At 42.8% G+C, this 23365-nt stretch overlaps 1 protein-coding gene across 3 annotated transcripts in view; it reads left to right on the top strand.

Moving 5' to 3' along the window:
• Positions 1-23365, top strand: part of EFCAB6 (EF-hand calcium binding domain 6) — a 324265-nt gene that overhangs the window by 208307 nt on the left and 92593 nt on the right. For all 3 annotated transcript variants that reach the window (XM_011984010.1, XM_011984009.1, XM_011984011.1), the window contains 3 exons: positions 2238-2470; positions 12606-12702; positions 21046-21164. In XM_011984010.1, the coding sequence (XP_011839400.1) occupies positions 2238-2470; positions 12606-12702; positions 21046-21164 (449 nt within the window). The remainder of the gene's footprint in view (positions 1-2237; positions 2471-12605; positions 12703-21045; positions 21165-23365) is intronic.

The following is a 23365-nucleotide window of genomic DNA, read 5'->3' as shown; positions in this document are numbered from 1 at the left end:
CCTGTCAGGGCTGGTGCCACTGTACAGAAGAGTCAGGAAGTGCCTCTCTGGAGAGGGGACACTCGGACAGAGTCATGAAGGAGCCAGAGCCCTGCGGACACTGGAGAGGGCTCCCTGAAACACCCTGAAGCAGGCTTGGCCTGTTCAAAGAACAGCGAGGGGATGGGTGGGATGGGGGTGTAAACGGGTTTGTGGACCACAGCCAGGCCTTGGCCTTAGACTCTGAGTGAGATGGAGAGTCAAGGAGGGTGAGCAGAGGTGCCTCATGCATGACGTCGGCTGTAAGGGATTGCTTGGGGATGATTGCACAGAGCAGAGGCCACGGAGCCGATGATGGCAGCTGGGAGCCGTCGCAAGGTTCCTGCAGGAGTCCAGCAGCCTTGGGTGGGGGCCGAGGTGGTGGGCCTGGGAGAAAGGGTCCAGTGCTAATGCACTCTGAAGGGAGAGCCAGCAGGATGTGTGGGCAGACTGGATGTGGGGGTGAGAGGAAGCCAGGGCTCAGAAGGACTCCCAGGTTTGTGTCTGAGCAACTGGGAGGAAAGAGCTCCACTTACTGGGATGGGAAGACTTGGGAGGAGCAGGGTGGGCACAGGGGGTGGATGTCAGGAGTTTGATTTGGGCCATGTTCAGTTTGACATCCCAGAGAAAATGCCCCCAAACAACTGGAGATGTGAGGCTGTGGGTAGGGGGTCTTGGGGCTGGCAGTGTAGAGGGAATCATCAAGAAACAGATGGGCCTGCACCCCGGGAGGCCCCCTCCGGCAGAGTTAGACATCAGCCTCCCTGCCACACTGTATTGTCTCCCAGAGTCAGGGGCAGCATCTTTTAAATTGATTTCCACAGTATTCAGCATGGCAATTGCACATATTAGGTGCTGAATAATTTTTGGTGAATGAATACATGAGTAAATACAGAGAGAGCTTTCCACAAAATCCCTACACATTTGCATGAGACACTTGGAGTCACAGCAGGTCTTGCCTGATATCCTAAGTAACCTCTGTGGGAGAAGGCTGTAATAAGAGGGGACAAGAGCAATGCCGCCAGAACAGCCAGGTAACTCCCAGGTGAGGGGCTGTGTCAGGTGCCGATGGAACGAGGTGGGTTGGGGCCACATCAGCAACTTTTCAGTCCTGAGACCCGGGAAGCAGGTGCATGCGGGAAACAGGCATCAGCCCCGGGCAGAGCCTTGCACTTGCTCTACGATCTCAGGCAAATGGCAAGCGCACGGGTCTCAATTTTTAAATGGGATGGTACAGTCACTGTTTTTGATAGAGATGAAGTCTTGCCATGTTGCCCAGGCTGGTCTCAAACTCCTGGGCTCCAGTGATCCTCCCACCTCAGCCTCCCAAAGTGCTGGGATTTTAGAGTGCCAAGAAAGCCAGTCTCATTCTAAGCACTTTGCATCATTAGCAAATTCACTCCTCACAAACATCCCAAGGAAGCAGGGACTATCATAGTCTCCATTTTACAGACGAGAAAACAGAAGCACCGCAAGGTTAACTATCTCACCCACGGTCGCGTTGCTAATAAGTAGCAGAGCTGGGGTTTGCAACTGAGCCACCTGCCTGCAGAGTGCATGCTCTGTCATGCAGCAGGGTCTCTAGTCACAGGTTCCCTGGGAACCCTGAGCCTCTGTTTCCTCATCTGCAAAATAGGAATCCCTGTGCCCTCCAACCAGCGCGATGGGCTGAGCGGAAGTCCTTCGGATGTGGCAGGTTTGTGGATCCCAGACATGGCTGATCTCTATCACGGTCATCGAAACAGAGGCCTGGCCTTCGGGTGGCTCCTTGCCTGAGATTCAGTGCGGTATTTGTTTGCCTGTACACAGAAGCAGCCAAACATGATGAAAGTGATATAAAAAATTGCGAGCAGGATGTTCATACACACCAGAAACCTCCAGCACTTTCTCCTTCCCTTCCTTCCTGGAGTAGAAGTTTAAGCTCCACAAACCGAGTGTGTGGAAGGAAAAGAAAAGCAGTCTGTTCCTTTCCCTGAACTCTTAGCATTCAGAGAGGATTGTTTATATCCCCTGGCTAGCTGGAGAGCTTTATAATTTCTTGGGAAAAGCAAAGCATGGTGAGGATATTCCTGGAACAGCCGAGTCTCTAAAAGCAATAGTCAGGGCCCAGCCAAGCTGCCCCTCCTTGCGTGGAGATGAGGCTGTACACGTGGAGGTTTGCATGTGTTGCCGTTCGGGGCTCACGGAGAAGGGCTTTGACTTGTGTGTTTTGTTTTTAGGACCCCTACTCTGCCTTCTTTAAAATAGACACTGACAGGGATGGCATAATCAACATGCATGACCTTCACAAATTGCTCGTGCACCTACTGTTTAATCTCAGAGACGACGAATTTGAGCGCTTCCTTGGCCTTCTTGGCTTGAGACTTAGTGTCACTTTAAATTTTCGGGAATTTCGAAATTTGTGTGAGAAGAGATCACTGAAAACAGATGAAGCACCTCAAAGACTCATTAGGTAAGAAGGCAGCACGGTTCCGTGTCTTTGATATATGCCGGCCCGTGCCACTGTGATGTCCGGTATTTCCATGGTGTCCGCAAAGGGATGCCAAGAATGGAGTGATTGTTTTCTTCTTTTTCTTGGTTCAGAAAAAGTCATTCGAGGAATATGCATTCAGTGTAGAACAACCAGAAAATACAGCCCTGGTCTTACCACCTGTGAGCATCATTTTATATTTTGCTGGGTATCATTTCAGTCTTTTTTCATATGCATATACTTACATATGTGTGTGTGACACACTTATATAAATATATACATATATATGTGTATGTGTTTTTTCATATGCATATACTTATATATTCATATGTATATGAAAAAATGTATATACACACATACATACATATACTTATTTTTCTATGTATTAATCTGGGTTCAAAAATATATGCTTTTTGCTCAGTCCTTTAAAATTGACACTTAGGATACTATGAGCACAGCCTGTCCTCTGTCCAAGGCTGGGCCCGTCCTCTGCAGGGGCAGGCGGAGGGCTGTGCACGAACTCCACGCAGATAAATCTTTGTCAAGTGAACACAGTAACCTTCTTCGGGAACTGATGCCTCCTACCTCCTCTTCACATCCAGATGTTAATCTAGGTGATGGGTGTGAATATGGGGAACACAGACCGTCTCGTAATAATTGACAGGCGCTGAGAAGCTATCTGTGCCAACTGCCTCAGGGGACGCAAGAACCTCCTCCAGACCCTCCCCGGGCAGTGCTGCCCCCTAGGCCCCTGCCCAGCCTATATGGCCTCACTCCCAGTCAGGAGAATCTCAGTGTCCAGCTGAGCTCCAACTCAGTGTTGTCTCCCAGGGAGCACGTACACTCCTTGAAGGCACAATGGGGCTACCATCCAACCCCATCCAACAGTGGCAGCAGGGGATCGCCTGTCCCCATTGGCTCCCTGCTGAGATCTGCTGAGAGCCGACATGCATGAATGAAGTAGCTAGTCAGCTCCTCCTTGACCAATTATTATTACATGAGTAATTGTGAAATGCTGTGTGCTATGCTAGTACCGAGGTGTGTCTTCTGATGTGATGATACAGCATCATAGTGACACTCACTATGCTGTTTTGCCCTTGAGGCACTCACAGTCCCCAGGGGTTCTAGACATTTATTGCTTCTACCTAGGCAAGGGCAGCTCCCTGAGAGTGGAGCCCTGGAAGCCACAGCCACTGTGCCAGACGGTTGTGACACTTGGGTAGGCTGCAGAAGGCCCTCTGATCTTGCACGCCGATTCTTCCTCCTGAATTCATAGGTTTTATTTTGTCTACACTAAAAAAAAAAAATAAAAAAGCAAGCAAGAAAGAAAATGATGATAGCAAAAAGATAATCTAACACGTAAGTTGGACACCTGCTTCCCATGGCTCAGATTCTCAGGAGCTTTAATATGAGACTTCACTGCCTCACATTTAAACAAACAAACACAATTCTTCCCGAAAAATTCTCTGGAGAAAGTTCATTTTCCATTCTCTGTAGAACGAACATGGAAAATTTCAACCACAACGTGCAGTTTTCCCATTCAGACGACTCAACCTTATTACTTGTATGTATATGCTCATTCATCAAATGTTTACTAAGGGCCTAGTATATGCTAGACATTGTCACAGAATTAGATAGTACAACAATGAATAAGACCCAGATGCTCCTTTGGAGGGGCTCAGGGTCTAGTATAAGACAGGTACAAAATAGAGGATGACTAAGTGCCACAGGAGCAAGAGGCACCTGTGAGTTGCTCAGGAAAAGGAGGGACATTTGAGCTGGGTCTTGAAGTTTGAGTAAGAGTTTGCCAGGTGCAGGCTAGAGGAAGGGTCATTCCAGGCCAGGGAAGAACATTTGCGAGATCACAGAGGCAGGCGGGGGTGTTGAGCACATTCGGGAAACGGGGAGAGGATGCATGTGTGGGATCCACCTGCATGGTGGGCCTGGTTGGGGAGGAGGCCAGGAGGGCAGGAGGGTAGGCTGTGAAGGACATCACCTTCTATCGGTAGGCAGGGGAGGCGTATGCTATGGAGTGAGGGAGACACACTGTGCTTTAGAAAGATCTTTCTGTGCCCCAGAGTGGAGTGTGGACACAAAGGAGGAGAGGCTGCAGCCCAGTGAGACCTGGCTTGGTCCCCGGGGTCTGGTGGACCCAAACCAAGGCACTGCTTCAGGAAGCTAAGCCCCCCTTGGCCAGGCGTTGTGCTGTGTTTCCTGAAGACATGTCCTTTAATACCCCAGCAGCCCTGAAAGAAGACATTCCCAGCTGGCTTCACAGATGAAGGAGTGGGGGCTCAGAGAACAGTTGAAGATGTGTCCACAAGGACACAGATAATGAGCAGTGGGGCAGGCATTTGAGCCCAGGAGCTTGTTGGGAGGGGCTACCTCCTCTGCCTGGAAAGCCTGCCCTATTCCACCTCCACCACCACGCAGACCTGGATACCACCCCTTTCTAGAAGCCTTCCTGCCCTCTTGGTTGGGCCCCTCTGCTCTCTGGGTCTTCACTTTCCACCCACATCATAAAAACACAATACTTTGGAAAACATTGAGAGTTCATAACCTTGCTGAAAAGAGGACACTATCTTGTTAGCTTCATAACTGCAAAACATTTTCATTTTAAGATATATAAATACCAAGTAGAATGATTGGTCCAATGACTTACTCTTTTTTTTCCTACTTCTTCAATTCCCTTCCAGTCCTTATTTAAAACACACTTGCCTTGACCATTTATCCACTTACAGCCTGCATGGAGTACATTTTGATGCACAAACGTCCTAAAAGATGAAAGAAAATTCTCATGTGTCCTTTTAGCAAAATTAGATAGTCCATCGCCAAATACCGCATGATCAGCTCCTTCGTGTTGGATGACTAACTGAATGAAAATACCAAATTTCCTTTTCTATCCTTAGAAATATATCATTCAGTCATCAAGCGCTTTGGCTGATGTGATCAATGTCACCATCATCTTTGGAATCTAGAGTGCTGTTCTGTCTCTATATGCCTTTCTCTTCTGAATCATCTCATAATTGTGAAATCTCTTCCTATCTCAGATTTTCTTCCCTTAGCCATTTGGGCATAAAGAAGGAATTCTGAATTTCCAGCTGCATTCAGTGAAATCTAATACAACACCCCAAGCATGGTGTCATTGTCTTCTTTTATACACTCTTGAGAAGTACTGTAGAACTTTGGGCACTGCAGCAAGAACACTGAAGGGTGACGTCCTAGTGGTGGTTCATTTCAACAGGTGATTCTATCATTTTGGTTTTGTTGTTCTCTCTCTCTCTCTCTCTCTCTCTCTTTTTAGCAAAGCTGGGAACAGTTGAAGAGTAATAATGAAATATTTAGGATAATATAGTATATTATTTAGGCTAGATATAGTAAGATTAAAATCAACATCACTAAGACCACATAACTTGTCATAGATATATAAGAGGGTTTAATGGATTCAGATGATAATTGCAAAATAGAATGAATTGTTTGTTTGTTTTGAGACAGAGTTTCGCTCTTGTCACCCAGGCTGGAGTGCAATGGCGCCATCTCGGCTTACTGCAACCTCCGCCTCCTAGGTTCAAGCGATTGTTCTGCCTCAGCCTCCCAAGTAGCTGGAACTACACGCCCGGCTAATTTTTTGTATTTTTAGTAGAGACGGGGTTTCACCATGTTGGCCAGGCTGGTCTCAAACTCCTGACCTCAGGTGGTCTACCTGCCTTGGCCTCCCAGAGTGCTGGAATTACAGGCATGAGTCACTGCACCTGGCCAGAATGAGCTTTATTTTATTAAAAAATAATAATAAATAAAATAAGTGATTTATTTTGGAAGACATCTAAGAATAATAAAAATCATTAATACCAATCGTGATTTTGGTAACATGGCCCTGTTAACCTCATAAAATGACTTAGGAATATTCCTTTCTCTTCCATTTTCTGTACTGTGTAGAATTGTTATTCTTTCTTAGACATTTGATTGAATTAACCAGTGAAGTCATCAAGTCCTGGAACGTGCTTTGCTGGAAGGTTTGTAACTATAAATCCAGTTAATTTAATAGTTATTGGATTATTCAGAGTTTCTATTTCGTCTCAAGTGAGTTTTGCTAATTTGCATCTTTCAAGATGTTGGTCATCAGAGTTGTCAAATTCATGGAATTAATATGGTTCATAATGTTCTTTTATTGTTTTTTAAGTATCTGTGAAGTATTTAGTGAGATTCCTTATTTCATTTATGACTTTCATAGTTGATCTCTTTTCTCCTTTCTTCTTCAGCTCAGCTAAGTCTTCTCACTTTCATAGATCTTTTAAAAGAACTAGCTTTTGTTTTATTGATTTTTCTCTATTTTTCTGATTTCAATTTTATTGATTTTTGGTCTTTATTATTTCCTTCTTTCTGCTTGTTTTGGATTCAGTTTCTCTTTTATATTTCTTAAATTGGAAACCCATAGTTTTTATTTGAGTCCTTTTTTCTCTCATATAAACCATTAATGTAATGTATTTCCCTGTAGGCACTGATGTAGCTGCATTTCACAAATTTGGATATGTTGTAGTTTTTATTTCTATTCATTTCAAATTATTTTCTAATTTCCCTTAAGACTTCCTCTTAGATCCATGGATTGTTTAGAAGTGTGTTAATTTCAAAATATTTGCATAGTGTTCAGGCCAGATGTGGTGGCTCATGCCTGTAATCCCAGCACTTTGGGAGGCTGAGGTGGGCAGATCCCTTAAGATCAGGAGTTCAAGACCAGTCTAGTCAGCATGGCAAAATCCCGTCTCTACTAAAGAGACAAAAATAAATAAGCCAGCCAGGCGTGGTGGTGGGTGCCTATAATTTCAGCTACTCGGGAGGCTGAGACAGAAGAATTGCTTGAACCTGGGAGGTGGAGAGTGCAGTGAGCCGAGGTTGCACCACTGCACTCCAGCCTGGGTGACAGAGTGAGACTCTGTCTCAAAAAAAAAAAAAAAAAAAAAAAGCATAGTGTTTATATATGGTTTTGTTATTGATTATAATTTAATTCTGTTGTGGTCAGAGAACATATCTTGTGTGATATTAATTCTTTTTAATTAGTTAAGGTTTGTTTTATGACCCTGGATATGGTCTGTCTTGGTAAATATTCTGTGTATACTTGAAAATAATGTGTATTCTGGTGCTGTTGGGTGGAGTGTTCTGTAAATGTCAGATCAAGTTGGTTATTAGTGTTACTCAGGTCTTCTATATTCTTGATTATTTTCTGTCTCCTTATTCTATCAATTACTAAGAGAGGAGTGTTGAAGTCTCCCGCAATATTTTTGAGTTTGTCTGTTTCTTTTTCTAGTACTATTAATTTATGCTTCATGTATTTTAAACTCTGAGAAAAAAATGTGTATTATAATTTCCTAGGTATTTACCACTTCTGTTGCTATTCTTCTCTTTCTGAAGTTCTAAGTTTCTCTCAGCTATCATTCTTCTTCCCCTGAAGAACTTCCTATAGGACATCTTTTAGAGCAGGTCTGTTGGAGACAAATTGTCTTAGTTTTGTTCAATTTATAATATCTTTATTTACTCTTTATTCTTGAAAGATATTTTTGCTGGATATAGAGTTTGGGGTTGACAATTCTTTTGTTCCAGCACTTTAAAAATGTTGTTCCATGGTCTTATGGCCTCCATAATCTGTGGCAAGAAGTATGCAAATATTCCATTTTCTCATATTTAATATGCCATTTTTCCCAGGCTTCTTTTCTTCTCTTCTCTTTTCTTCTCTTTTCTTCTCTTTTTTTAACTAGATCTCTCGCTCTGTCACCCAGACTGGAGTGCAGCGGTGCGATCACAGCTCACTGCAACCTTGACCTCCCAGGTCCAAGTGATCCACCTCAGCCTCCCAAGTAGCTGCAATCACAGGTGAGCACCATCATGCCTACATTTTGTATTTTTTCTAGAGACAGGGTCTTGTCATGTTGCCCATGCTGGTCTCAAACTCCTGAGTTCAAGCAATCCTCCCATCTCAGGCTCCCAAAGTGCTTGGATCACAGGCATGAGCCACTGTACCAGGCCATTCACACTACTTTAGATATTTTTTTTTAATCTTTAGTTTTTCAGACAATTGAGTATAATTTATGATTTGATTTGTTTGATTGTGAGTTTTTTGGTGGTTTTTGTTTGTTCTTTTTTTTTTTTTAATCTCTTTTTGGATTTACTGAGCTTCTTAAATCTGTAAATTTATGTTTTATGCCAAATTTGTGGTGTTTTCAGCTATTATTTTTAAAAATACTTTTTGTGTACCCATCTTTTTCTTCTCCTTTTGGTACCTCAATGACATGAAGCTTAGACCTTTTGGTTTTGTATCACAGGTTTTGTATCTCTGAGACTATGTTATTTTTATTTTCTCTTTTGTTCAGTATGAGAGATTTCTATTCATGAGTTTTCAAGTTTGCTGACTCCTCTGTCATTCCATTCTGCCGCTGAGCCAATCCAGTGAATGTCATTTCAGTTACTGTATTTTGGTTATTTCCTTTTTCCTTCTTCTTTCTTTCAAGTTTGTTTGCTCTTACTCCATGAATATAATAGCTGCTTTACAATCTGATAATTTCAACGTCTAGTTCATCTTGGGGTTGGTATCTGTTGTCTTTTACCTTGAGCATTATTGAGATTTTTCTGGTTTTTTATATCACTTTGGACTGTATCCTAGATACTTTAACTGTTTTGTTATGACACTCTGGTTCTGTTAAAATCCTCTGTAGTGTGTTGTTTTTTTTGTTTTGTTTTGTTTTTTTTGGTCATTATTTTAGCAGGCAATCAGCCTAGTTAGTTTTAGACTGCAAGTCCTAACGTGCCTTCTGTGGTTTTAATGTCAATTTTGTTTTCAAAGTCATCTCAATACTCTTCAGGGAAACCCACGTGTGCACCACCCAGAAGTCAGTCTTAACTACACAGTAATCATGTTCTCAAAGCCTGTTGCTATGCTGCTTGGGATCAGTTCTACACCTGCACACATCAGAGGTGAACCTGGAACTTCCTGCACAGATGTCCCTTCCTCTAACTCTCTCTTCTCTATGATCTCCCCCACACTCTGTAGCCTCCAAGGGCTACTTTTCTGCATCTTCTGGCTAGAAAATCTTAGGTTTTAGCCTATCTCTGTTGCTCTTCATGTCTCATGATGAGGGTCACCTTCAGGGCCCTAGTGAGAGAAAAAAAAAAAAAGAGAGAGAGAGAAAATTAACATGGATTTCCCAACATTCCTTGAATCACAGGAACCCTTTTTCTCATTTTTTCTAGTTAGAGAAATTTTTAACGTTTTGGCCACTGCTATCATGGGCACCACTACAAAAGAAAAGTCTCAGAATTGGGCTGGGAGAGTAAACAGAGACAAAAACGGGAATTCCTGCCGCTGTCTCCTGAAGGGTCCCTCCATCCTGTCCTAGCTCTTTGGTCAGAAAGTCAGCCTTTCTTTTGGACCTTTTTCTGTTCACATCTGCTGCACAGTTCCAGAATTAGGACTGCTCTTGACTCTTAAGCTGGGAACATGGGAGGAAAGCCCCATGAAACTCATAACTTTGTCATTCTTCAAGTTTTTATTTCTCTTTCTATCAGCCTCTTATTATTTACCTTTTAGTGTCCTCAGATAGTTGCATTTTGTATTCTGTGTAGGATGTTGGGTTGTCGTAAGAAGGAGAGAAAGGGTGAAGTGTGCCTACTCCATCCTAACTGGGACCAGAAGCACCTCCCAAGACCCTGGTACTGCCTGGAGTGTGTTCCCTGAGGTCTTCACGCAGCTGTCAAAGAGCCGCTCCCTGGTCTTCCTGACGAAGTCGCCCCCGCCCCATCATTCTGGGTCCCATGCAGTATCTGAAGTTATCTGAGTCTCTTTCTTTTCTTTTCTTCTTTTCTTTTGTTTTCTATTCTTTTCTTTTCTTTTCTCTTCTCTTCTCTTCTGTTCTCTTTTCTCTCTCTCTCTCTTTTCTCTTCCTTTTTTTTGAGATGGAGTCTCACTCTGTCACCCAGACTGGAGTGCAGTGGCATGATCTTAGCTCACTGCAAACTTCGCCTCCCAGATTCCAGTGATTCTTCTGTCTCAACCTCCCAAGTAGCTGGGATTATAGGCGTGCACCACCATGCCCAGCTAATTTTTGTATTTTTAGTACAGACGGGGTTTCACCATGTTGGCCAGTCTGGTCTCGAACTCCTGACCTCGTGATCTGGCCACCTCAGCCTCTCAAAGTGCTGGGATTACAGGCATGAGCCACCGCGCCCGGCCGAGTCACTTATTTTTCTTGTGTGTTTGTTGTAAGTTTCTGCATCACAGTGTAAGCTTCTTGGGAATGTGGACTCTGTCCGCATTGCTAGTCATTGTGTCTGCAGGGCCTAGAGCAGCACATAGCGACTGTTCCTGTGAATCTGTGACTGAGGAGCTGGCTGATAGGAAGGAAGGCTGGATCTGACTGATTGTCAAGATTTAACAAGCTGGGCAATAGGAGAGGAATTAAGTAACCACCGGAAAACCTCCTGATCTCTCGAGAGGGACAAGTATGTAAAATGAGAAAGGGGAAAATAGATGGAAAAGCAGTAGGATTCATTGGTTTGCTCATGGATAATTAAGGAAATAATCAAGCCTTATAACCTGGAAAAGAAATCAGGGTGTGGAAAGCAGGGGGCCTAGGGCTGTTTGGATATGCGTTTCGACAGTGAAATCAACTGGGATCCACTGACTTTGCTGAGATAGCACATGCCCCTCACGGGCTCTCTGACAGCACTTTGGGGAGGCTCAGGTGAGTCCTCTGGTGCAGGTGGGATTTAGGAGGAGTCTAAACGTGAAGGCAGGGCAATAGACATCATTAGGACTTACAGTCCTTTTAAGCAAAAATTGTAAAAATGCAACATAATTCCATCAATCTTCCAAAGCCTTACATGGTCAAGTAGTGAGAGGGGATTGGCTGGTTGAGTTTGGATCCCTTTCCACCCTCGAAATTCCATGATTCTGCAGAGTCCGGTAGGCAGTTGGAGAAAGATGGCACAGAAAAGCAGGTGAGGGTGTAGTACCGGTGGTGCAGACCCATAGGCAAGCAGCGTCAAGGCTGTAGTTGGGGACGTCGGAAGAGATGACCTCTCAGAAGAGAGTGGGGAGAGACAGCACTGTCAAGGGCAGGGGGAGTCAGGTGGAGAAGGAAAATCACAGTGACTGCAGTTTACACTGGCCGGGCGCCAGGGTGGGTGTGCACACGGGCTTTACACATTTTCCTCCCTTCCTAATTTGTTCTAGTGCGTGGAAAGATCCAGGGCATCCCAGCCCCTCCAGCCTCAGCCTTTATTGTGCTTTACTGTGGCCTAGCAGGGACCTGTGAGCACAGGGTCTTTTTTTAAGTGTCCATCCTGTGAGTAAATATGACAGAATTTTGATCCTTTTTATTTATTTTTATTTTTGAGATAGAGTATCGCACTCTCCCCCAGACTACAGTGCAATGGCACGATCTCAGCTCACTGCCAACTCCACCTCCCAGGTTCAAGCAATGCTCCTGCCTCAGCCTCCCGAGTAGCTGGGATTACAGGCATGTTTCTACCATGTCCAGCTCATTTTTGTATTTTTAGTAGAGGCGGGGTTTCTCCATGTTTGGCCAGGCTGATCTCGAACTCTTGACCTCAAGTCATCCCCCCGCCTTGACCTCCCAAAGTGTTGGGATTACAGGCGTGAGCCAGCACGCCCAGCTCTATCTTTAAATCCTACAAGCCTCACCTTGGAAAATGAGCTGAGAAGTTCCCCCAGTGTTTCTCAACCATTTCCTGTAGTCTCCATTATCTCTCCAACTTGCAAATTCAGAAATAAAAGTTTTTAGCTGTTTTCCTCCCAAGACACTTAATGTTACATTGTGTTTTCCCCCTTCTGAGAATAAATGAGCCCTGTTTGTTTTGTGTGCTGAGAAAAAAAAGTTGAATAGCATTTATCTGAAAATAAACAAGGACTTACACAATTTAAGAAGACTTCCCTGACATGCAGCTGGAGAAATAAGACTGTATTTTAAGAATTAAGTTAAACCAGATGTGAAATAACAGACTTTAATGGTATCCTTGAAACAAACAGGGGGGATAGGGAAACCCCTTGGGAGGTTAATGAACCCATTAAATTTAAACACAGTTATTTATTATTTTTTTTTCTTTTAAGACCAAAACAGAAGGTCGCGGATTCAGAACTAGCTTGTGAACAGGCTCATCAGTATCTTGTTACCAAAGCAAAAAACAGATGGTCAGACTTGTCTAAGGTAAGAAAATGATTATTTCCTTAAAAGGAAAGAAAATCTATTTCAATGTTTCAAGATCACTGGGATGATGAAACTGTTCAGATCCAGCTGCTAAGACGGGAAAACAATTCTGTATACCCAGTGTGGGGACTCCTGCTATTCTTAAAAGATTTTTTCAAACTAAATTCTCACATTCAAGGTCAGGTGAGGTTTAGAAAGATAAGGAATTGTTGGAGTTACATGAACAGAAATTCCTGGCATTACCTCAGGCTTGATATGAGTTAAAAATGTATTCGGTTGGTGCAAAAGTCATCACGGTTTTGGCCATTACTTTAACAGAAAAACCACAATTTCTTTTCACCAACCTAACACATGAAAAATATAAGATGCTGTTGTACTTAATTTTATACAATATAAACATAAATTTTAAAGAACTGTTTCTTCCTGTCTTGCCAAAATTATAGAAGCACATGTATAAGGCAGATACCCTCCATGTGTAATCATGTAAACTGTGATTATGGTATTGAGATGGGGCTGTCTAATCCAACAGGGCCAATGACAGCCAGACCTACAGGATAATAGAACTGCACGTGCAAAACCGAGTTTGTCCTGAAATCTAGGCTGTGAGATCACCACTTTATAATGCAACAAGAAGGCAATAGCTTCCCTCTAATAAGTATTTTTTAAACTGCATTATGGAAATATTTTCACATTATTTTGAAAAATATCTCCACTTTGTTTCATTTGGTCATTTTCTTTCTGTGTTTGCTCTTTCTTGGCCTGTGCCCAAAACGAAGGTTTGTCTTTGAAGTGCTGCTGACCTCTTGGGACTGTCTCTACCCAGCCTCCTGTCCCGCTCAGAGTGGACTGTCAGTGCCGTAGACTCCACAGAGTGGACTGTCTGTGCTGTGGCTCTATAGAGTGGACTGTCTGTGCCGCGGGCTCCCCAGAGTGGACTGTCTGTGCCGCGGGCTCCCCAGAGTGGACTGTCAGTGCCGCGGGCTCCACAGAGTGGACTGTCTGTGCCGTAGACTCCACAGAGTGGACTGTCTGTGCCGCGGGCTCCCCAGAGTGGAGTGCCGCGGGCTCCCCAGAGTGGACTGTCTGTGCCGCGGGCTCCACAGAGTGGACTGTCTGTGCTGTGGCTCTATAGAGTGGACTGTCTGTGCCGCGGGCTCCACAGAGTGGACTGTCTGTGCTGTGGGCTCCATAGAGTCGACTGTCTATATTGTGCCCTCTATGGAGTGAACTGTCTGCGCTGGCCCACGCCAAGCAATCACACAGACTGGAGCTCTGTGTGGCCCACTTTCAGAGTGGCCCTCCAAGTTCAGGGGTTCAGGGCAGAGTCTGCACTAGAAACCACCTGACCCAGTGAACACCAGCTGAGAAGAAAGCAGGGTGCACTATTTGGCATCATCCTCCACACCTTCTCTACCAACTTCTCTTTAACCTTCCTCTCACTTGGGTGTGACTTAAAAAGAGATGAGACCCTTTGCTCTCCAGCCAGCCTTGTCTCTCAGCTGACCCTAGACTCTCTCTTCCTTCCTCCACACTCCCAGTTGCCAATCTTCTCCTGGTCTCTTTCTCCTCCCGTCCTGCAGTCTGCCCTCTCAGGATGGTCAGACCAGCCTCCTGGCCCTCATCTGCTGCTGCTGCTCTCTGTGGACCCCAGGGACTCCTGAGGGCCAATTCCAGGGCCCTTTCCAGCTTCATCCTTCCCTGCTTGGATTTATTCAGCACATATTGTGCACCAGTAATACACTGGGATGTGGTGGTAACCACGGTCAGTCTGATCCCATCTCATGGAGATCACGCACCAGTGGAGGTGACAGTCAATGAGCAACAAAACAGATCAGTGCTGTGAAAAAAATAGTGATAAACACTGTTGGAGGGTGAGTGACAGGTGGGTTGGCAAGGCCTTGGTTTCTGCAGTCAAGCCATGGAATGAGAGTTCCTGTTGCTCCACATCATCACTAGCATTTAGTGTTGTCAGTGTTCTAGATTTTGGCCATTCTAATAGGGGTGTAGTGGTATCTCCTTGCTGTTTAATTTGCATGTTTCTGATGATATATGATATGGAGCATCTTTTCTTATGCTTATTTGCCATCTTTCCGTATATACTTTAGTGATGTATCTGTTAAGTTTTGGGCCCATTTTTTAATTGGACTGTTTCTTTTCTTCTTCTTGTTGGGTTTTAAGAGTCCTTTATCAGATATATCTTTCGTGCATATTTTCTCCCAGTCTGTGGCTTGTCTTTCATTTTCATGACAGTGTCTTTTGCAGAGCAGATATTTTTAATTTTAATGAAGCCCAGCTCATGAATTCTTTCTTTCTTGGATTATATCTAACAAGTCACTGCCAAACTCAAGGTCATCTAAATTTTCTCCTATGTTGTCTTACAAGAGTTTTATAGTTTTGTATCTTACAGTTAGGTTTGTAATCCATTTGAGTTAATTTTTGTGAAGGGTATAAGGTCTGTGTCTAGATTCATTTATTTGAAGGTAGATGTCCAATTGTTCCTGCACCATTTGTTGAAAAGACTGCCTTCGCTCTGTTGAATTGCTTTTGCCCCTTTGTCAAGGATATGTTGATTATGTGGGTCTGTTTCTGGACTCTCTATTGTGTTCCCCTGCTCTACTTGTCTTTTCTTTAACCAATATCACTGTCATGATTACTGTAGCTTTATAGTAAATGTTGACATCAGGTAGTGTCAGTTCTCCAAGTTTGTTGTTGTTGTTGTTGTTGTTGTTTTTTCAGTATTGTGTTGGCTATTCTAAGTTTTTGCATCTCCATATAAACTAGAGTAAGTTTATGGATCTCTACAAAACAATTTGCTGGGATTTTGATTGGGATTGAATTGAACCTATATTTGATGCTATTGAGCCTTCCTATCCATAAACATGGAATATCTCTATTTAGGTTTTGCAAACATAAAACATTTCTCATCAGAGTTTTGTAGTTTTCATTATATAGCTCTTGCATATAAGAGCTCTTGTAAATAAGACCAGGCTGGTTTGGAATTCCTGGCCTCAAGCGGTCCTCCTACCTCAGCCTCCCAAGTAGCTGGGATAACAGGTGCACACCACCATTCCTGGCTAATGTTTTATTAGATTTATACCTAAGTATTTCATTTTGGGGGGTGCTAATGTAAATGGTATTGTAGTTTTCTTTAACTTTTATTTTAGGTTCAGGGATACGTGTGCAGGTTTGTTATATAAGTAAATTCATGCCATGGGGGTTTGTCATACAGATTATTTTGTCACCCAGGTACTAAGCTTAATACCCAATAGTTATCTTTCCAAATCTTCCCTCTCTTCTCCCCCTCCACCCTCAAGTAGGTCTCAGTGCCTATTGTTCCCTTCTTTGTGTCAATGTGTTCTCACCATTTAGCTCCCAGTTGTAAGTGAGAACATGCGGTATTTGGTTTTCTGTTCCTGCATTAGTTTTCAAAAAATGTTAGCCTCCAGCTCCATTCATGTTCCTACAAAGGACATGATCTCATTCTTTTGTATGACTTTGTAGTATTCCATGATGTATATATTCCACAGTTTCTTTATCCAGTCTACCGTTCATGGGCATTTAGGTTGATGCCATGTCTTTGCTATCATGAATATTACTGCAGTGAACATACCTGTGCGTGTATCTTTATATTTGTCTTATATAAATATATGATATTAATATCATATATTTGTTATCTAATCAGTCTAATAAATGTATCATATATTTGTTATCTAAATATATATTAATATCATATATTTAAGTTACATAAATATATTGATATAAAATATTTATGTTATATAAATATATGATATAAAATATTTATATATGATAGTAATATATTTATGTTATATAAATATATTTATATTTACATATTTAGAATGATTTCTCTTTCTTTGGGTATATACCCAGTAATGGGATCGCAGGGTTGAATGGTAGCTCTTTGAGGAATCGCCACACTGTTTTCCACAATGGTTGGACTAATTTACACTGCCACCGACAGTGGCATACAGCAGTGTATAAGCATTCCCTTTTCTCTGCGACTTTGCCAGCATCTGTTATTCTTTTACTTTTTTAAAAAAATTGAGATTGAGTCTCGCTCTGTCACCCAGGCTGGAGTGCAGTGGAGTGATGTAGGCTCAATGCAACCTCCGCCGCCTGGGTTCAAGTGATCCTCATGCCTCAGCCTCCCGAGTAGCTGAGACTACAGGTGCATGCCACCACACCCGGGTAATTTTTTTGTGTTTCTAGTAGAGACAGGGTTTCACCATGTTGGCCAGGCTGGTCTCAAACTCTTGACCTCAGGTGATCCACCTGCCTCTGCCTCCCAAAGTGCTGAGATTACAGGTGTGAGCCACTATGCCCGGCTGACTTTTTAGTAGTAGCCATTCTGACTGGTATGAGATGGTATCCCATTGTGCTTTTGATTTGCATTTCTGTAGTGACCACTGATGAGCTTTTTTTCATGTGCTTGTTGGCCACATATATTTCTTCTTTTGAAAAGTATCTGGCATGTTCTTTGCCCACTTTTCAATGGGATTGTTTAAGTTCCTTATAGATGCTGGATGTTAGACCTTTGTTAGATGCATAGTTTGCAAATTTTCCTCACATTCTGTAGGTTGTCTCTTTATTGATAGTTTTGCTGTGCAGAAGCTGTCAAATCTAATTAGATCCCATTTGTCAATTTTGCTTTCGTCATGAAATCTTTGTTGGTTCCTATGTCCAGAATGGTATTGCTTAGGTTGTCTTTCAGGGTTTTCATAGTTTTGAGTTTGAGATTTAAGTCTTTTATCCATCTTGAGTTTATTTTCTGTTATAAGGAAGGGGCATTTGTTATAAGGAAGGGGCCCAGTTTCAATCTTCTGCATTTGGCTAACCAGTTATCCCAGCACCATTTATTGAATAGGGAGTCCTTTCTCCATTACTGGTTTTTGTCAGCTTTGTTGAAGATAAGATGGGTGTAGGTGTGCAGTCTTATTTCTAGGCTCTCTATTCTGTTCCACTGTTCTATGTGTCTGTTTTTGTACCAGTACCATACTGTTTGGTTACTGTATAGTTTAATTGGGTAACTTGATGCCTCCAGCTTTATTCATTTTGCTTAGGATTGTCTTGGCTATTTAGACTCTTTTTTGGTTCCATATGAATTTTATTTTATTTTATTTTATTTTGAGACAGAGTCTTACTCTGTCACCCAGACTGGAGTGCAGTGGCGTGATCTTGGCTCACTGTAACCTCTGCCTACCAGGCTCAAGCCATCCTTCCACCTTAGCCTCCCAAATAGTTGGGACCACAGACATGTGCCACCACACTCAGCTAATTTTTTGTAATTTTTGTAGAGACAGGGTTTTGCCATGTTGCCCAGACTTGTCTTGAACTCCTGGGCTCAAGTGATCTGCCTGCCTCAGCCTCCCAAGGTTCTGGGATTATAGGCATGAACCACCACGCCTAGTCCCATATGAATTTTAAAATAGCTTTTTCTAGTTCTGTAAAGAATGTCATTGGTAGTTCGACAGGAATAGCCTTGAATCTGTAAATTGCTTTGGACAGTATGGTCATTTTAATGATATTGATTCTTCCAATCCATGAGCATGGAATGTTTTTCTATTTGTTTGTGTCATCACTTCTTTGAGCAGTGTTTTGTAATTCTTATTGTAGAGAACTTCCACTTCCATGATTAGCTATATTCCAAGGTATTTTGTTCTTTTTGTGGCAATTGTGAATGGGATTATATTCCTAATTTTGCTCTCAGCTTGAGACCATACTGTCCAAAGCAATTTACAGATTCAATGCTATTCCTGTTGAACTATCAATGACATTATCTCTCATGAGAGATAATGGTGTGTAGCTTTCCTTACTTGTAATATCTTTGTCTGGTTTTGGTATTAGGGCAATACTGGTCTCATAGAATGAGTTAGAAATTATTCCCTCCACTTCTGTCTTTCTGGCATAAGTTCCTGTAAAGTTTTCTGCTTATGGGTGTCTGTCCCAGTAAGTTATGATTCTCTGTATTCACCTGTCTGTCTCTCCAGTTTTGGGGACAGTGATTTGGCCTGTAACTTCACTTCTCTCATGATTTAAGAAGAGTGGTTGATTTTCCAATTTGGTCATATTTTTACTTGTTGTTGGGACAGAGTGGTAACTTCCAAGTTTCTTACATGCCAGACCTGCTATGTGTTTTTAAAGGGACTCTGAAATCCTACAGACCCAATTGTTTTTAAAGCATAGTTGTTTTTTTTTTAAAGTTATGACTCTACTATGAAGTATATAAAATGCCTATGTATAGTTTAAATAAGTTTAAAGTAGTCACCATGTAACCACCATTCAGGTGAAGGAAAAGAATATTGCCAATATCTTAGACCAGGAGCCAGCACACTTTTTCTGTAAAGACCCGGATAGTAAATATCTTTGACTTTGTCAAAACCGCTCAATCCTGTAGCACGTGGTACCATCAGACTTCCTAGTTCTTTCTGCTCTAGTGGATATGTAATAGAATCTCATTGCAGATTTGATTGGCATTTTGTTAGTTATTAGTGAGATTGAGTATCTTCACTTGGTCATTCATTGGTCAGGTTTCCTCGATTGTGAAGTGCTTGCTTGAGACTTTAAGTCTACATGCTGGTTTGTCTTTTTCTCATCGGTCAGCAGAAACTGTGACTATGGTCATAGTGTACACTGCTCTGTGGATCCTGCTCTTTTGTAAGTGACGTGTGGTGCAACTATCATCTCTCAGTGTGTATTCTGTATTCTTACCTTTTTTATATGGTGTCTTTTGATAAATATAAGTTCTTTTTAATGTAGTCAAATTTACTAACATCTCTCTATGGGTCTTGTTTAAGAATTCTACCCGGGAGTCATGAAGATATTCTCTCACACTCTCTTATAGGAGCTTGACAGTTTCAACTTTCACATTCAGGTCTTGAAATCTGGACTAGATGTTTCCCAAGTGTTGAGAGGCAGGGACCCATCTCATTTCCTCCATATGGAAGTCCCGCTGTCCCAGCACTGGTCATTGTGAAGTCCCCTTTCTCCTGGCCGATCTGAGAATCACCACTGCCTACATCATGGCCCGCGGGTGCTGCTGACCTCCTCATTCTGTTCCACTGATAAATTTGTCTGTGCTGGCACCTACATCACATCTTGGTCGTCGCTATAACTTAATGATACATCTTAATTAATTGGTAGGCAACTCCCTCTACCTTGTTCTTCAAGAGTTTTGAATTGCTTTGTCAAGTTCCACAAAGAAAATGACACCTTTACTATTATATTTGAGTTTTCTAATTCATGAACGTAGTATCTCTCCATTTATTTTGATCTTCTTCAATATCTTTCAGTAAAGTTTTATACTTTTCTGTATAAAGGCATTTCTCAGATATCACAGATTTATTCCTAGGCCTTTGGATTTTTGATGCCTTTTGTAAATGTTATCTTTTAAAATTTCACTTTCCCTGTCTGATATATAAAAACTGTGATTGATTTTGCCTGTTGATATAGAATCCAGACTGCTTGCTAAATTCACCTCTTACAATAATTTATTTGTGGATTCTTTGTATTCCTATGTATACAATCATGTCAGTGAATAATAATAATTGTATTTATTCCTGTCCTATCATTACACCTTTTATCCTTTTTCTTGTCCAAATAAACGGGCTGAGATCCTGCAGTACAATGTTGAATAGCAGGTGATGGAGATATTCTCACTTTGTTCCTGATCTTAAGGGGAATGTTTTGTTCTTTCACTATTAAGTATCATGCTCGCAGAGAGTTCTGTAGATGTACCCATTATATCTACCTCATCGTGTTGTTATGAAGAAGATTAAATGAGCTATTACTTGGAAACAACTGAAGACATTGCTGAGAACCACATATGTTAGCTGTTATTTAAGTCTGTGGTCCTTTTACATGCCTGACAATACCTTCTGTACCCCTCAGGGCCATAAAAGTGGTACCATATAATCTTGTCATAATAGCTGGAGTCTAATGTCCCTCATTTCCTCTCTTACAGCCAGAGGGCTAAAACCAAACCATCATTGAGATGAGGATCCTCCATCTCATTTCCTGGGCTCTGCTTGGCCCTTATTTCTAATCATTTGTGAACCCAAGTTGTTGATCAGGAGAAGAATCCAGGTCAAACCCCTGAGGCAACTCAGAAACCACCTGCTTCCAACACCTAATTCTCGTTTCCATTTTGCTCTATCACTTTCTTTCCAGGAATGATGAGGATACCTGGAACTTAGATTAAAAGGTGATTAAGGAGGTGGATGGGGATACAAATGCTTTGGATTGTCCCAGATATTGACTATTGAACATCTTTTCTGCTGTCGTACATACATTTCACATATTCCTAAATACTGTCTTCTGTTGTTGTAGAATTTTCTAGAAACCGATAACGAGGGCAATGGCATTCTTCGACGCCGGGACATAAAGAACGCACTGTACGGTTTTGATATTCCCCTCACACCAAGAGAGTTTGAAAAGCTTTGGGCAAGGTAAGTGGCACATGAGGCTGGCTGGTTTCTGTTCTTAAGGACTAGGGTTGCTTGCTGCAGCAAATTCAGCCTAACCTTTCCTACTTCAGGGTAACTGAGGGCTGGGAGTATTTTCTCTTGGTTGTATCTGTCTCATCTCCTGCGTCCTTCCTTGTTCCTTGCTCCTTGGTGCTCATAGCAAGCAGCCTTGGTGGTTGCCTTGGTCTTCAGCAACACGGAGAACCAGGGTAAATGCTCGTCATCCATATCAGACTTGAGAGGTTTCTATTTCCAAGGACCTGGGAGCTCAAGCCCAAACTTATACTGTTTTAACAAAACAAGTCACTCTCCAAGGACTTAACTCTAATACACCTCACTCAGCAGACATGCAATGGGTAAAGGGAAAAGCAGTTTCTCCCCATTACCTATAGATGGAAATTAATGTTGCACAACTGTTTTATAGATAAGTAATCTCTGGGAAGAAAAACCAAACTTTTAGGAACTTGGAGTAGCTTCCCAAGAGTCTCTTAAACTGAAAATTATATCCGATGTTGGTTCCATTTGTCAAACGTATTTTCGATTTAGCTGTTTTGGAATTGGGCCCCCAGTTATGGTCTTCCCTGGATAGATGTCTAAGTTTCACAGTCCACTAACAATGTGATCTATTTCCAAGTTCCAGACCCAACTTCAAATTACCTCTTTCTTCATTATATGTCCGTAGCCACCTGCATTCCCCCAGGATGCTATACCAACATCGTGTGTCCACTCAGGAGGCAAACTCATGAAACAGTTCATACCATTTCCCAGCTTTTCATCTGTTCAAAGTGGAAGGCTGAAATGTTGGCCAAGTTTAGAATTAGGTGGGTTGTTTTGTGTCTAATTTAGAAAAGCAACTGGAAATTCTTAAAAAATCCTTATTTTTTAAAGATTGGTTCCAACAGAGGGTCCAGTTAGACTCCCTGCCCATTTCTGTTTGAGCAGCTTACATTAGTTGTCTCAGCTGGGTGACAGGCAGATCTTTGTAGAGTAGGCAAATGCATAGCCCTCCCTCTCAGTTGACCTTTGGGATGATCCAAAGATGATGACATGGTCCCTATCTTTGGAAAGCTGTCAGGGCACAGAATGCATTCACACAGGTAACTATGGTACAGCAACAACTGTGCAAAACCCCCGGGCAGAGAGCAAGTCAAGTGGCCTGGGCGGTGAGGCAGGAGCATGGGGCCAGGGAGGGCTGGAAGCTGTCATGGGTCCAGATGGAGAAGGAGATATTCTTGGTCAGCAGACCACCTGTCTGCAAGGAGACAGGTGTTCTATCAGAAGTAGCATGGGGCTCCCAGGGTCAGAAAGGAAGGGTAGGGCCAATCCCTTACTAGATCCTTGCTTTCAGGTGTTATTGACCAGGCAGTGAGGAACAATGGAATTTGAGTGTGGTTGTGGGGCAAACAGAGCTGTGGTTTAGGAAGATGAGTCAGGAAACAGTTCAGGGGAGAGGCTGGCTGGAGGTGCTGGTCTTGGGAGACCACCGCCTCACCAGGGGGGAACCCCTGAGTGGGGGCTGGCCATGGGGATGAGAGGCATTGGAGGCATGTCCCCCACAAGTGTTCCCATGGGGGAAATGAGAATGGACGGAGCCTTTTTCTGAGGGTGGGACAGAGCTTATTTCCGTTTCCACTGGAGGTGGACACTCACTGTTGGCTTGTGGCTAAAGTTTCTTCATACACTTATGAACATAATTATGAAATGTACAGATTTTCACCCTGTGTTGACAACTGCTTGCAGTCAGAATTTTGTCCACTATTGTTTAGTTGACCTCATGCCACAGATGGTAAGTGGTTAAGAGCAACAGCACTACAGCCAGATGCGTGGGCGTGACTCCTGCCCGCTTCCTGCTGTGTGGCCTCCATCAAGTTACTTAGCTTCTCTGTGCCGTACACTCCTCATCATCTGCAAAGCAGCACTAATGTTCCCTGTCACCCATGTTCCCTGTCACCCAGGGCTGCTGTGAGGCCTGGGTAAGGAGTCATATTAAGTGCTAGCCCAGGGCCTGGTGTGCAGTAACCATTCGGTAAATTTAACACACCCTCTCTTCATTTGTTCGCCCAGCAAACGCTTCTTAAACACTGACTCTGCGCTTTTGCAGGGCTGAGAATGACCAAGATAAACTAATAATCCAGAGCTCATCGCCTAAGATACTCAAATGCTCTTAAGGAGAGAAAGTCTTG

The sequence above is a fragment of the Mandrillus leucophaeus genome, unplaced genomic scaffold (assembly GCF_000951045.1).
Source record: "Mandrillus leucophaeus isolate KB7577 unplaced genomic scaffold, Mleu.le_1.0 Scaffold26, whole genome shotgun sequence".
Classification (NCBI taxonomy): Eukaryota; Metazoa; Chordata; class Mammalia; order Primates; family Cercopithecidae; genus Mandrillus; species Mandrillus leucophaeus.
Note: the sequence above shows the minus strand (reverse complement) of the source record. Positions and strands in the feature narration are given on the sequence as shown.